General features: G+C 46.5%; 1 protein-coding gene across 7 annotated transcripts in view; it reads left to right on the top strand.

Moving 5' to 3' along the window:
• STK32A (serine/threonine kinase 32A) overlaps positions 1-16,263 on the top strand; it is a 137,107-nt gene that overhangs the window by 33,080 nt on the left and 87,764 nt on the right. Inside the window, exons 20-22 of one of the 7 annotated variants that reach the window (XR_004646864.1) lie at positions 3,353-3,419; positions 8,682-8,755; positions 14,010-14,184. Coding sequence is in view for 6 of the 7 variants with exons in the window: in XM_034779480.1 (XP_034635371.1) it covers positions 3,353-3,419; positions 8,687-8,755; positions 14,010-14,022 (149 nt within the window). In the remaining variant the exon portion in view is untranslated. Of the gene's footprint in view, positions 1-3,352; positions 3,420-8,104; positions 8,501-8,681; positions 8,756-14,009; positions 14,185-16,263 lie in introns of those variants that run through there. The other 6 variants (XM_034779480.1, XM_034779482.1, XM_034779483.1 and 3 more) reach the window with 6 other exon arrangements.

The raw sequence follows: 16,263 nt of genomic DNA on the forward strand, positions 1-16,263 counted from the left end.
AATGAGACATTTTTGGTCTCATTTTGGAAATCTTGGCCCTTTTGTTGTCAGAGGCAAGCAAAACTTGCAGTGAGTTCACTGGAGCCAGGGTTTCAAAGCTCAGTGTTTTTTTTCTGAAATAATAGGCAGCAGGTTTGAAACAAATGAAGTATTTTTTCACACAGCACAGTCAGTCTATGGAACTCTTTACCAGAGGCTGTCGTGAAGGCCAAGACTATAACAGGGTTCAAAAAAGAACTAGATAAGTTCATGGAGGATAGGTCCATCAACGGCTATTAGCCAGAATGGGCAGGGATGGCGTCCCTAGCTTCTGTTTGCCAGAAGCTGGGAATGGGCGACGGGGGATGGATCACTTGATGATTACCTGTTCTGTTCATTCCCTCTGAAACACCTGGCATTGGCCACTGTCGGAAGACTGGATACTGGGCTAGATGGACCTTTGGTCTGACCCAGTATGGTCGCTCTTATGTTTTTATGTTTCTGACAAAGCTCAATCCCACAAGATGGCCTCAGCTCCCAAGCCCTATTGGCTTCAGTAGGAATCAGTCACAGAATCGGGCCCTTTTAACAATTTGGTATAAATGTATTGTAATAATCACAATGAAAAATCAACCAACCAACCATAGTTTTAAATTGTTTATATTCAAAACAGCCATGGTCAGTGAAACTCACTGTCAAAAGCTTTGAAAGGCCTTTATTCAGACCAAAGATCGGAGTGTTTGTTTTTGACTTTGGCAGCATTTCACATGATCTGCTGAAGACAATGGCTCCCTTATATCTTTTCAAACTGAGCCCTGTAGCCTCGGAGAAGGAAACTTCCTTCATGATTCAGTTTTTAAACAAATCTCATGTCTTGTGACTTTGAGGGTTCTTCAGAGAGAGAATAGATTATCCCATTGTTTTTTCTGCATTGTTTATTAACAAATGAGCATCTAATGGCCCAGATCACTCAGCAGCAGATAAACATTTTTTTTTTTTTCAAAATGCTGGGCTGGAGTAAATGGATATATCTTCATTGGAGTCAGTGGAGTTACACCAGCTGGTAGGTTTAAACACAAGTAGCAGACATTGGCGGGATCAGTCACCACACTTTGTGACAATACTACTACTTGATTGAGATACCAGGTGTGTGTCGAGGGAGAGGTGTGGCTGGGAGTCAGGGAGCATTAGAATCAACTCCTGGATCTTGTCTTATTCTTCAGGCAGCACATGGTTAGCCCCAGTGACAAGTATAGCTTTGGACAACATTGACCCCTTGTGGGCAGTGAGAGAATAGCATTGTCAGTTTCTGAAAGGAGACTGGATGAGATCTCCAGGAGTGGAAGAATAACAAAAGCAACATAGGGATAGGACCAGGGCCGGCTCCAGGGTTTTGGCCGCCCCAAGCAGACAAAAAAAAAAAGCCGCGATCGCGATCTGCGGCGGCAATTCGGCGGGAGGTCATTTGCTCCGAGGCGGAGTGAGGGACCGTCGGCCGAATTGCTGCCGAATAGCTGGACGTGCCTCCCCTCTCCCGAGTGGCAAGCTGGTGCCTGGAGCCGGCCCTGGATAGGACCTTTGTTCATAGGTGCCGACTCTGTGAGAAAAAAATAGTGGGTGCTCAGCACCCACTGGCAGCCCCAAGGATCAGCTCCTCCCCCTCCCCCACAGCCCTCCCGCCCACCACAATCAGCTGTTCAGTGGTGTGCCAGAGGCGCTGGGGGGAAGGGAGAAGAGCTGGGGCAGGAAGAGGTGGCGGGAGGGGCAGGGGTGGGCAGGAAGGGGTGGAAGTGGAATCTTGGGGGAAGGGGTGAAGTGGGGGTGGGGCCTGAGGCGGAGCAGGGGGTGTCGAGCACCCCTCAGGAAGTTGGCACCTCTGCCTTTGCTGCTCAGGGAGGAGCATTAAGAGGGGCTAAATGAAGGACTCATCTAGACACAGGTTAACATTCTTAAAATTGGTTAGGTAAATCTATCTCTATGCTCTTCATGTCAGAGGTGGGGAGCATTCAAAACTCCAACTTCATTGGAAGTTGAAAGTGCTGAGCATGTCTGAAAAGTCAGGCCTTTAGGGCAGTAGGAAGGGTTTGCAGGTTTTCAGCAATACACTTAAAAGAAAAAAAACAGATATTTGGAAGAAATATCACATTAAACATCCATGACCCAACCATTGTGCTAAATGGGTTAAGTTTTGCAGGACCTGGAATTCCAGGATCATTTTGTTTTACAGCATTTGAAATTTTTTAAAACATCAAGATTTTAATAGGACAGCACCTTAATTTTGGACCCAGTCCTGCAAATCATAGACTTTAAGGTCAGAAGGGACCATTATGATCGTCTAGTCTGACGACCTGAACAACGCAGGCCACAGAATCTCACCCACGCACTCCTGTAACAAACCCCTAACCTATGTCTGAGCTACTGAAGTCCTCAAATCGTAGTTTAAAGACTTCAAGGTGCAGAGAATCCTCCAGCAAGTGACCAGTGTCCCATGCTGCAGAGGAAGGCGAAAACCCCCCAGGGCCTCTGCCAATCTGCCCTGGAGGAAAATTCCTTCCTGACCCCAAATATGGCGATCAGCTAAACCCTGAGCATGTGGGCAAAACTCACCAGCCAGACACCCAGGAAAGAATTCTCTGTAGTAACTCAGATTCCACCCCATCTAACATCCCATCGCTGGCCGCGGTTCGCCACTCCAGGCCAATGGGGGCTGCAGGAAGTGGCACAGGCGGAGGGACATGCTGGCTGCCCTTCCTGCAGCCCCCATTGGTCTGGAGCGGTGAACCGCGGCCAGTGGGAGCCGTGATTGACCGAACCTGTGGACGCAGCAGGTAAACAAACTGGCCCGGCCCGCCGGGGCTTTCCCTGAACAAGTGGTGGCCCTAGTTTTTGAGAACCACTGCCTACTGCACCAGCATGATCCTGAATGTTCAGCCCCTACACAGGGCCTGCAGGATACATTGCAGCTGAAACATGCCAGCTGTTTAACAGCATGGATCAACCCTTACGCAAGCAATTAGGGCAGGAGGTGATGGATACTGTATCCCACTGAATCTGCAGAGATGGTTTGACATGGGATAGTTGCCTGATTTGAGCAAGACACTGAAGTTAATACCCCTACCTACCTGTTGCAGAAGAGTCATGGGATCTTTAATGACCACTGGGATCAAGACCTTGTTTTTGCTCTCTTCCCTCTGGACTCTGCTCCTTGTGTCCAGCATTTCCTCCATGGAGAAGGAAGGAGATCATGTGGCATACAGTGTTGATCTGGTTTTTAAATAACTAATCAAAATACAGGAGTAACACATAGAGACTATTTTAAAAATAAAGTTTTCTGAAATTTATTTCATTGGCATCACTGCCTTGTTTCCACTAGGGGGCACCAGAGATCTCCAGAAAGGCTTCAACATTGCTCCTTCTGCCTTTGAATTTTTTGAAATAAGGTAAGAACCTAAAAGCAAATTTATATTTTCTGTTTAGTGGTCGGTGCTCTCATTAGTACTGTTCCCTTCCTTACAGTATTGCTTCCTCTTTGTAGGGAGTTTTAAATAGAGGCAACGTGGTCTAATGGCTATGGGCATTGCTGCTCTGGGGACCTGGGCTCCATTCCCAGCTCTGCCACTGACCTGCTGCGGGGCCTTTAGCAAGTCACTTAACCTCTTGGTGTCTTTGCTTTGTCTATAGAGGCAGTAAGCTCTTTGGGGCAGGGAAAGGTGGAGGGATAGCTCAGTGGTTTGAGCATTGGCCTGCTAAACCCAGTGTTGTGAGTTCCCTCCTTGAGGGGGCCACTTAGGGATCTGGGGCAAAATCAGTACTTGGTCCTGCTAGTGAAGGCAGGGGGCTGGACTCAATGACCTTTCAAGGTCCCTTCCAGTTCTAGGAGATAGGATATCTCCACTTATTTATTTATTTATTTTACTATTGTTGACACATGCCAAGCATGATGGGCCTGTAGATGCTACTGTGGGTCAGATGTTGTTGTTTCTGCCTGCATTTTCTTACCACTTTTTGGGCACGTTGTCCAAGTACCGTTTGGTTTGTATGTTGAGGTCAGTGGGAGTTTGGGCAGGGCCAGGACTGTGGCTCAGGCAGTATGGGTAGCAGTGCCATTATAAAACACCTACCATCAGCAGCTCGTTTACCAGAGCCCAGGCTGTGACAGGATTAGGGGCCAGTTCTGAGTGTTATCTGCTACACATGAAAGACCAGAGCCTATCTCCATGGCCTGGCCAAATAGCCAAGCTGGGAAAATGTGTGGCAGGGGAAGTGTGGTAGGATAGGAGGATCACTGAGGATAATGGAGAATACAGATCACTACCCTGGCCTGTCCATGCCCTAAACCCACCCACCACACCCCTGACACACTATCAACAGAGGGTGCTTGATGGTAACAGCGAGTTAAGTAACTGCTTGATCTCTGCTGTGCTGGGGCTAGTCTTTTGGTGCAGAAAGTCCTGTGTTCTGTTCCCACTGATGAGTCCCTCCAGAGGGGATCTGTCTAGCACATCGAGTTAACTCCTTTGGGGTAAAGCCACTCAAAGAAACTTGAATTTTTTTTTCCAATAAGAAATAAGAATACATTTTTCATGAACGTTTTTGTGCAATAGGAGACCCTCAGTTTCAGTCAAGGGGAAAGATTTCCAAGAGCACCTAATGACTCAGGTGCCTAAGTCCCAAATTTCAATAGTGATGTGGACGTTTTGGCTCCTAAGTCCCTTAGGGTATGTCTACACTGCAGCAGGAACACGCCTCCCAGCCCAGGTAGACAGACTTGGGCGGTCAGGGCTCACGCTAGCATGCTGAAAATAGTGGTTGAGACATGGCCGCTCAGGCTGCCGCTCTGGCTCTCAAGCCCACCTGGCCTCCTGGAGAGCCTGGGCTGCAACATCTACACAGGTAATTTTAGCATGCTGGCTCAAGCCCCACTAGTGTGTGTCTGTCTGGGCTGGGCGGCTCACTCCCAGCTGCAGCGGAGACATACCCATAGGCAGTTTTCAAAATTTTACTCTACCTCTACTTTGGAGCCTTTGGGATGAGTCTGGTGTATCCCTGTAGACAGGCATCCTTCTCTCTGGGGCGCCCCTGTGTGCCCAGACACAGCATTGCAGGGGACTTGGCCTCCAGTATTCTCTCTGACAGCCACCGGCTCTGCCGGTCCCTTCTCTGGACTCCCTTCCCGGGTCTGCTGGGGCTCAGCCCTCTGGCCAAGTCATGCACTGTTCAGTCCCCTTCCAGATAAAGGTCCAGCTCCGCGGCCAAGTCCCAAATTAAATACTCCAAGCTAGTAGTTCTTCTGCCCCTCAGACTCCTCCAGTATTCTCTGTTCCTTCTCCGGCTGGATTCCTCTGCAGCCTCCCTTCCCCAGGGATTCTGACAGTTTTGCTGATGGATACCCTGCTGCAGTGCTTCTCATAACTGCCAGCTCTTCTGGCCCATCAGGGCTTTTCTTCTCCTCATAGGTCCCGGCTCCTCACACAGGAACCTACTCTGCTCCCTGTCTCTTTCCAGAGGGGCACTCCACTTTTTCCTCCCTTCAGGGTCTCCTCCTCTCTGCTTGCTTCTCAGCTCTATTTAAAGTCTAGCTCCACCTCTTTTCCGGCCAGGAGTTAATCAATCACACCCTGGGTGGGGAGCATGACTAATTGGGGTCAGTTTCTAATTAAGCCCCATTACACGCAGCTGGGGCCACTAATTAGCTCTTAGTTATCAGCTTATGAGAGAGGCTGAGGGTTAGTTGCTAGGTCATGGGCAAGGCCGAACCCAGCTTGCCTCAAAGGGCCAGCCTGCCCATGACAGTCCCATTCCCTACTGAACAGAGCTGTGCCTGGTACATGTGCCTGCTGCCCACATAGGCTGGGCTGGGAGAGGTTGCATGGGATTGTGGAAATATATCAGGAGAGCTGCCGTTTCTGGTGTCCTGGCTTCTGACTGCAGGCCTGGCCAGTGGCCTTGTTTTAATAGTTGGTTGATGTTTTTTACTGGACCACGAGAGCTGCAGTGAACAAACCTGGATCAATATTTATTTATTTTTGATTTACGAGTACAAACAAGACTCCATCCCGGTGTGGCCTTATGCCCCATATTCTTCATAGTAATATTATTATGATATGATTATGGCATAACTATGATGTATTTTATGTAAGATATCATTGAAAAGGTTATGATTCACTGAATATAATTGTCCTATTTGTGTGCATGTATCATTTTGGTATCTGAAGTTAGGAATATTGTCTATGCATCTATTACAAATGTGTTTATACCTGGGGAATGCCCCTAGATGGCTGGCTGGGAAGGGCCATTAGGGAGAACAATAGGTCTTAGAAGACGCTAATATCCCACCAGGGAGCCTTCCTAAGGATGCTACAAACAGCTTCTGACTCATGGCTGCTATGGCCCTACAGAGACATATGACCAAGTCACCTGGTACTGGACTCCATCATAGAATACCAATGTTTTTCCACTTCCACTAAAAAGTTGGAAACAAAGGGTTCCCGCCATATGCAAAAGCTATTTAAGGCAGGGGAGTGACATCATTGTGGTTCTTCACTGACTCCCCAGCCAAAGGAGACACTTGGAAACACCCGAGAAACAAGGATTGAACTGGGGGAGAAGGGTTGAACCCTGGCTAGAGGAATTTCTAGCCTGTGAAAGGTATATCTGGGGTTTTAAGCTGAAAGCAAGTGCAGCTTGCCCTCAAGAATCTCTGCAAACTGCCTAAACCAACAGTTAGGGTGAGAATTTGCAGGGGAGTAGAGTCACAGTTCCACCTTCTGTTCCTTTCTCCCTGCCCTGTGGGTGGTGAGCTGCCCCTGGTGGGTGGAGAAGGGACAAAGTGGTAGCAGGAGTGCAGGGGGCTACAGTTTTGGCCTGCCCACGTGCCGTCTCTTACTCCCTTTCCCCCCATTGCACAGTTGTGTAAAGTGGGGAGGCACGATGCTTCCAGTTGTGAAAAAATCTGCACAATGTGCCGTGAGTGGGATCTCATTTTGGCTTCAGTAGTGGGCGGAGCTTGCTTGGATTGGGTTGGGTTTGAGACTGTACCAGCACATGCAGTCTGACCCCTGAGAGGAAGGATAAGCCAGTGGCTAGGGCATTAGCCAGAAACCTGGGTTCAATTCCCTGCTCTGCCAGAGACATCTGTGTGACCTTGGGCAAGCCACTTTGCCTTTCTGTGCCGCTGTTCCTATCTGTAAGCTGGGGATAATAGCACTGCCCTACCTCATGGGGGTGTTGTGAGGAAAACATGTTAAAGGTTGTGAGGTGCTCAGATACTAGGATGATGAGGGCCATAGCAGCCAGGCATTCTCAGCTTGCTTCAAAGACACATGGATAGGAGGGCAACTCAGCACTTCTTCTGTGAGGTGAAAGCACTATATTATTAGTGCAACAATTTATTATTTGTATTCATTAGTATTGGAAGTGCCATGGTGTGTCTGCTTCTTGACTGGAATCTTTAACATAGGGATTTAGCTGGACAGTTAGGAAGAAGATGGGTAAATTGGGCTTGATCCTGCATGGTGCTGAACACTTTGGCCCTGATCCAGCAAAGCAGTTAAGCATCTGCTTAGCTCTAAATTTATAAATCATCCCATTGAAGGCAATGGGGATTACCCACTTCCTTGAAGTTAAGCATGTATTTAAGAGCTTTGCTGGGTTGAACCCATGATGCTCAGCACCTTGCAGGATTGAGCCCTTTCTGCAGAGAGGAAAGCAGGGGCAATTGCCTGTTTTGCAAAGGGTGCATGGGGCAGGGAATTCAGCCTAGGTCACTGATCCTGACCATCCCTCCCCCCCTGTGATTTTAAATCCGTACCAGAATGTATAACCTCACTTATATTTCTAAAAAATAATTTTCTAAAGCACAGTTCCAGACAAAGACAGTCCTGTTTCCATCACAAGTTAGGGGTGGGGGGATCCTGCCTAGAAGTAGCAGAGTGATCGGAAAAGATTGTCTTTGCCCTTGACCTGTGAAATGTCTTATTACGGGATCTCTGAAAAGTGCTGATCTGTTAAGTGTTTAAGCGACACAATGTGCCTTCAGTGCTTCTGCAGTTGGAGAACTGGTGCCAATCTGATCAGCATTAACTACAGTTGCAGAGGGTTGCCACATCCTAGAGCTATCACTTTGCCTTACCTCACTAATAACACTCCCCACTTATTCCACTCTCCCCCCTCCTACCTTACTCTCTCCCTTGTGTCAGTGTGTGCATGCATTTGCATGTCTCTCTCCTGCTCTCTGGTGTATTTCACCTCTTGTGACTGCTGCAGACTCCTCCTGCAATCTGCAAAGGGAAACTTCCCTGCAATAGGCTTGGCTCTTCCTCTCTGATCCCAAGTCCACTTGCCTCAAACCAAGACTCCCCAGAAAGGAAACTTGGCTCCCTCTCTTCCCCCCATCCGTCCAAACTGCACAGCAGTGCAGTGCCCACAGCTGCTATTTTTCCCGAGCTGCAGCTTCAGGTTGTTGCTGCCCTACTCCTGGCTCCTATTTCAGTCTCTTTGCTGCTTTCTCCCCTCTCGCAAGGTAGGTGGTTTCTTTTGTTTGACTCCCTAAGATCTCCCACCAGTAACTGCACCATCCCCTTACTGATCTGCTTTCAGCATGATTTTAAGTCCTCTAGCTGGGGGGGGGCGACTGTAATAGTTGGCTAGTGCTTTGAATGTTTACATTTTGCAGGCAATAACTTAGTCACTTTCTGGAATAGGGCAGATGTCTCAAAGTGTGGAAGCTGCAAAGGAAGAATGCTAAAGGAACAACGGCTCAGGATCAGACGCAAAGGTGATTCAAAGTAAAGTCTGCTCCCTTCTGAACTTTCTTCTCTGTGAGGAAGTGTTTGCAAGGGGGCTCAGAATACTGTGTGATTTCTTTGGGGAAGGAACTTAGGGTAGTCAATGGTTCATGTAGTCCTGTATCCCTGCTGTGGTAGTGTCCAGTACCGGATGCTTCAGAGGAACATGTAAAAAACCCCTAATTAGTAATTAGATGATAATGTACCCCTGGGAAAGTTTTCTTCTACCCCCATGCACAGTGGTTGGCTTATGTTCTGGTGGATGAATGACTGTTCTAGCTAGTGTAACTGTGACTATTATTATTCATAGACATCTCTAAACCTGTTCTTAATCCTACGGGGCTCTTGCTCCATTGTAAAGGATGTGCTACTTGCACGGTGAGATTAAACCCCTTGAGGCAATTGTTAAATAGCTGTGCCTTTTCTTTTTCTTTTAATGGCTGCGGATAAAATAGCTGGTCTTAAAGAAAACAAAGGAGACACGACAATGAGTCTGCAGGTGCTTTGATGTCAACCCTTCCCCCCCCCATCTAAGTGAGGGCTTCCCATCCCTATAAACGTGCTGATGACCAGTGCTACTCTTAACAAGGCATAGGGCGCGCTGGTCATTCGAGCCTTTGCCATTCTGTTAATGAACGGCGAATGATTCGATCATGAAGTCTAATGCTAACCTAAAGTATTAACATAGCACTAGCTCTAGGGAAAGACCAGTGGCTGGTTTTCACCGTTAAGCAATGCTTGGCAAATTTAAAAAGGGAAACGTCAAAAAGTGCAGAAGGATTATCGTCGCAGAGGATGGCTTATTTTAAATAAATTACAGCCAAGTCTCCCATTTTTACCCCAAACATCTTCTCTGAAGCCAGTTTAACTGAAAGCAAGACCTGTGTCCCTCTGGATAGGTCCTGTGTTGAAGTACTGCCAAGATGCAAATGAAAAAGCTATGAACTCCAGTACAACAAGGACTCATAATGGATATGGCAACTGACCTCTAACAGTTGCTGCTGATGGCTTTGCTATAATGCGAAGGTGCCACAATGGGATCCTGTTTTATGGCCATTATCACAACATACTGTCGTACAGGCTGTGTTTTGAGTTTATTAGTAGACGTGAAGTACCTGTCTTCACTGCAGCCTTTTACTGTAGTAAGAGCAAAGCATCCTTCTGATGTGTTCTTGTTTGCTCAGAGAGTAAGTTCTGTAGCTGGAAAAGAATTGCCCTTGGGGTAATGTTAAAGGTCTGTCTGGAGTGATTCCTCAGCCTGTTCAGTTTAAAGGCAGCAGCAGAACTCATGCTCTGATTTGTGTTATTATTGGAGATGTTTTCAGCCCTGTGAAATGACCACTTGGGGTTCAGGGTCTTTTTTAATAGTTTGCATCATTTTTAGCCTTTTGTAAAAAGCAAACTTTCTCACTCTTTGCTAGTGAAAGTGAGCTCTGAGCAAGAGCTCAATTGCAGCAGTTCAGATGAATTGCCATTAGCTTCAGCTTATAAAGTACTCTGGAGATGGGATGCATTGTGGGCCTGATTCTGCACGGTGCGGGCATCCCCTGTGAGGTACTGAATGCTCTCAACTCCTGTTAACATCATGGGGAAGTGAGGATGCTGAGCCTCTCTTACTGGTACTCAGCACCTCACAGGATCAGCCTCTCCTCAATTGCTGATGGTGATTAATTTATAGTAGTATAGGATCAGTGATGAATGCATGTCCTATGCTGTAATAATTTTACTTCAGAAAGGGAAATAAAATGTATTTTAGAAAAAGTAGTAGTAACAGCCAGATTTTGTTACCCTTGCTGACATTAAATGGTATCTTTCTCGGCCTGTGGAAGCCAGTGAGATTACTCATGGAGCAAAGCACTCTTTGACATGAGTAAGGTTATCGGAATCTGGCTTTAAGGTCAAAGATGAACCCAAATCAAATCTCCTGCTACAAAGGGGAGGAGTGGGTTGGAGTCCAAATGCAGATCCATGTCTGAATTGCACAAATCACCAGTTTCTATAGAATGGGCTGAATCCATCTCCAAGAACTGACACCTCCCATCCCGAACTTCAGAATGTTAGAAATCCCAAACCAAACTGAGTGGCTTGGGCCCATTTTATTCAGCTCTCAAGTCGGGAGAGGCTTAAACACGGGCTTAACTTTTGACTTCAAGGGGACTTCAGCACATTCTTAGCGTTAACCTTTCCTGACTCAGGGTCTGAGGCTGGCAGTGAGTTTGTGCTATTGCATTTCTAAGCTTTGGAAACAAAAACAAAAGTTAGCGAGAAGAAGCTGGAGTGTGAAGCTGCAGGGAAAATGGAAGCGGGCAGGAAAGAGGATGGGATGGTGAGAGGTGAGCTAGCGTGTTTGTTTATGTGAGAGAGAACTCACAGTCAGGAGGGAGTCAAAAGCTTAGTCAGAGGAGACAAACCACATGGGTCAAGGTCAGAGCTGGTTGCCCTTCTTTCTCTGTTTCAAATATCTTTATTGATTGAAGAGGAACAAAACAAGACCCCCTCCCACAATCAAGCCCCACTCATGAAGCCAGTCTTAGAAAGAAACCTGCTCTGTGTTTCTCTTTCCCTGTTTGCTGTAGCATTCATCTCACTCTGTTCTAGAGTCTACTTTCCAAGCTGCGTATGATCAGCACCCGCTTCCCACCTTGTTGGGTCTGCTCCCGCACCACAGCGCTGCCTGGCTCTGCTCAGTTTTCTGCCATGATCCCTGGATTATGAAGATGTCACATTTTCCAGAGTTCCACGCTCCATTTGGCCTTGTATGCGTTTCATTCTACAATGGGCATTTTTGGCCAGCTTAATATTTTTTGTTTTAAGCAGTGTTTGCAACCAATCTATTTTGCTGCCCCATCTATTTTCTTTCCCCCCTCATTCTCTCCCCACATGACTTCCTTTCTAACTTCATAGTGATTTTCATCTGTCCAAAGAAGACCACATGAATAAAATGTTAACCATTATAGCATCTGATCCAGCAGTCCTTACTCAGATACAATTCCCATTGGCCTACCATGGCAGTTTTGAGTGAGTAAGGACTTCAGGTTCATATCCATAATCTTTCCTTCGACCTCTGTGTATTCTGTTTTTAATGATCCTTCCTTTTTTATGTTGCAATACAGAGAGTTTTGCCACTTTTAATTAAATCATGTATCTTGCTGAATCAACCTGTTAGTTCTGCTTACAGAGGGTAGTTCCCATTTTTTTTAATTAGCTTGCATTCTACCCTTAAATGGTCACAGAAAAATCTAAATCGCCTGCAAAGCCTCCCCTGTAAGGTTGAAGCCCTCCCACTCATGGATGGACATGTAGACTGTTGTTCTCTCATTTTAATTTCTGTACTGTATCTAGCTATCACAGGGAATAAGCGGTGTGTGTGTGTGTGTGTGTGTGTGTGTGTGTGTGTGTGTGTGTAGCTTGAGGTGCTAATATAAAAATAAGCCGATATTAATGGTCTATATGTAAACACGTAAAGGATGAGCTGTGCAGTAGGTGAGTTATAACATCATCTGCAGCCCCATCCCGTCACCCCTGGAACTCTCATTGTCTGCAGTGGGAATTCTGGCCACCAAAAGAATAATGAATTGAGTTCCTAATGCTTACAGTAGAGGGTCTGAGACTCAGGACTCCTGGGTTTTGCTCCTGGCTCTGCATCTAGCTTGCTGTGTGATCTAAAATACTTACCTGTCATACCTCGTAGAGAGGTTTATGATGAACAATTAATATTTGCAAAGAATGTTGAGGTCAGGGTGTGAGGTTCTATGAAGATTTAAAGTGGTATTATTTATGGTATTATTTATTAAGATAACGTCTTCTAGTAACCTCCTTCCACACACTCACACCCTTAGGTAACAGACATCATGGAATTGGAGCTACAAAAGATAAATACGAATAAGTTAAAATGTTTCTGTGAAGGAAGTTGAAAGAACAATTTCTTTGGCATTCGTAAATAGTCAGTAATGGATGACCATGCCCACAGTAAATTTATTTGACATTCGTAATTAATCAGTAATAGATAACCATGCCCACTATAATTGAAAATCAAATTTTACAGTGGATTGATTAATGGTAAAGAAAATCTGTAACCTTATATAATTCCTAAACTGAGGATATCATTTGCCATGGGCTGATTTGCAATTTCCTCTAATTTATTCATTAATTGAAGGAATTTTATTATTTTTAGAAGGTTCTTTTAACTCTCTGGCTTGATCACAGACAGCTGTGAGTATTTACTGTCTGAGCTGTGTTGGTTAGTTGGGACTGGTCAGACAGGTAACATGGTATTATTTCTCTTCCCGTGGTTGAATTGAGAATGTCATTACTTCCAGTTTGTCTTCTCACTCCTGGTAACTTAAAACGCGTGACTTTGAAATTCAGTTCCCATGAACTTTCACGCAGTAAAACTTAATTGCATGAAGGTGTGTGGGAAGCAAATACCTGAGGCATGGCTGAAGAAAATTCATTGAGGGCCACATTCTGATTCCCTACTCACATTACTCCCAGCCCGAAAAATGCACGGTGATTATTTGTGGAATTGTTTTTAGTGTTCACTCAGCCCCACCCAGTCTTTCCTGTGCCTTAAAGTTCTTTATTTCATTCTCTTTCAAACATGCTATTAGATTGAATTTTCAATAAACACTATATACAGGCAAGGATCTTACATTTTTTTTTTATGTGTAAGAACCCACTGTTACAACTTACCTCCCTCGCATAGTAACATACGCAGCCAGCAGACTTAGAATAATATCATGTTAGAGACTGTGGGTCCTGATCCTGCACTCCCAATGCACTGTCAAATCCTACTGTAGTCAATGGAAATTTGAGGTACCTGGGGCGTATGGCATGAAGCCTGTGTAACATGTTTCTTAAGGTTTATGAGCAAGATTAACTTTGGTTTGGGGCCCAGTTGTGCAACCCTCATTCATAGTGATGAGCATCTACCCTTGTGAGAAGACCAGCTGAAGTCAATGGAACTACTCCTGGGAGTGAGGACTCAGCAGTATAAGGGGTGCACAGTTGGATCCTTGATGTCTACTCCCCTGGGTTTGTACAGTGCTTAGCACAATGGCGCCCTGGTCTTGATTAGTTGTGAGGGGCTGCTGATTAAGAATAATAATGATGTTCTTCTCCCTTCTGAGGCTCATTTGGTTTTGACACCATACGTTAACAGCCTGGCAAATGTGTGGCGACGAATTTGCAATGTTCCGTTGTCTGTGACAATGACGGTGAGATGCTTCTTTTCTCTTTCCCCAGGTTCTACACATAGCAAGTTCTACAGATCTTCTGAGAGAGCACGAGATGGTAATGCTAACTTCAGCGCTATGCATCCCAGGCTGGTGATGTAACCGCACGAGAGACCTTTGGGCAAACTTCACCATGGGCGCAAACACCTCCAGCAAGCCACCGGTCTTCGATGAAAATGAAGAGGGTAAGAGCACTTTTTTACTGTTCTGTTTAAAAGAACAGATGGTCCCTATGTGCATTCCACATGTGGGATACGCATGTGCATCAGGTACCGCACTTTCTTGCAAGCAGTGTTTGTTGTCTTGCACCTGCGCTGCAGCTCTCCTTGTGCTTCCACCCCTGGGCATAAAGGGTGGTGCGGGCCGACATCTCTCAAGTTCTCTCTTACCACCACATGGTCTGGGTTGGACTCTTCAGTGTCCTCAGCTCCGTTTTGCTGTGTCATTCCTAAAAGAATTGTATAGAGTTCATTTTTTAGTAGTTTTTGTAGTATAGCATAGCATAGGTAGTTAGATAGCATTTTTCTCCTGCCCAGGGACTTTTCCCCCAAGAAGTCTGGCATTATGCCCAGAGTCCTGGGGTTCAAAAACTGTGTTTCTTGTTCTCACACCTTTTCTGTGAGTGACTAACATCAATGCTGTCTTTACTGCCTGGGTGATGCTCACATCTCTGCCAAATGCAGCATCTGTCTCTCTTCTCCCCCCAGAACTCATGAGCGTCAGGAACTGAGACTCAGAAAATACCTCATGGAGAAGGCAATGAAGCCCAGTCAGATCTGGGCTGGGGACCCTCCCCTGTACATTAGCCTCAACAAGCAGGAGTACCCTCTGAGTATGAGCTAATTCAGGAATGGAGCTAATTCTGTTAAGCCTAAAGAGATGGCTTCAAAGGAGAGAAAGAGGCATTGTCATAGACATAAGGACAAGTTATCTATGTCTAAGATTGCCCTGAAAAGAAGGGATCCTTCCCTGACCCTGTCAGACTCGGGAAAGCCAGCGCACCTGGGTGCTAAGGTCTTAGGCCCAACTATATCTTTTCAACAAGAGAAAGAGGTGTACAAGGGTATGTATCGAACAGTTCCAAAACTGGCACTGGTGGTGAAGACTCAGGATAGACAGCTCCTAGTGCTCCCATCCACTTCGGGTACCAAGGCTGTACGATAGCAACATGGTCCCGGTGGGAGCTGACTGCCATGGTGACCAAAGAGTCTCCAGATCAGCCAGCTCCACCAGTGGACTCTCCTCATACTCCAGGACAGTTGGAGACATGCATTTCCCCGGAAGACATATTTACTCTTCCCATCCGCATTCACAGATCCTATTGGGTCCATGTATATTCTGGGATGTTGTTACACCAGAGGAGGAGTCTGTCACAAGGAGGTGGAATCATTCCCCCCTTTCACCCACCAACCTTGAAGCACACTCCTTGGTACTGTTGATCCTGCTGGTGATCAGGGATCCGGCCTTTGCTTCCGATCAGTCGGAGGCTCCACAGGATTCTTTGCGGCACTGAGGAGAGGTGGCCCCAGACAAAAGCCCTAGAAGATGAGGGCTCCAAATAGACACAGGTGGTACCCTATGCTGTGGGGTCCCCCCTCCATTAGTGGAGACATTTTATTGTCAGTATTGGGGATCATGGGAACCCTACCCCAGATACCCAGGCTCGGTGCACAAATTCTGTTTACCATTGCCTGGCCATACGCAACCAGCCCCATTGAAGTATTTGGAGGAGGAAGGAGGATCTGACAGTTCCAGTGGTTCCAGGATCAATCTCATCAGGGTCACTGGATGAGATAGCCTCTCCATCTTCTCCGTCTCTGCTGGATGACTTTAAAAAATACCAAGACCCTATGCACAGAGTAGCTACAAATCCAGCTGGAGGAAACTCGGGAGCCTCAGCACAGCTTACTAGACATTCTGCAACCCTCCCGTCCCAGAGCGTCCTTCCCCATCAACAAGGCCATCATGGATCTAGCAAAGGCGGTCTGGCACACCCCTGCTTCTTGGGCTCCCACTCCTAAGAGGGCTAAGAAGTGCTACTTTGTCCAATCCCAGGAGGAAGAGTTCTTGTTTTCTCACCCTCTGCCAAACTCCCTGGTGGTGCAGGTGGTTACAAAGCGGCCCAAGCAAGAGCACTCAAAGGCTACTTCCTCTGATAAGGGATACAAGAGACTCAACCTTCTGGGAAGAAAGGCCTTCTCTTCCATCTTCCTCCAGTTCAGGCTCTTTAATTATCAGGCTGTCAATTACCTCAATTTTCAATG

Source organism: Trachemys scripta, chromosome 8 (genome assembly GCF_013100865.1).
Source record: "Trachemys scripta elegans isolate TJP31775 chromosome 8, CAS_Tse_1.0, whole genome shotgun sequence".
Lineage (NCBI taxonomy): Eukaryota > Metazoa > Chordata > Testudines > Emydidae > Trachemys > Trachemys scripta.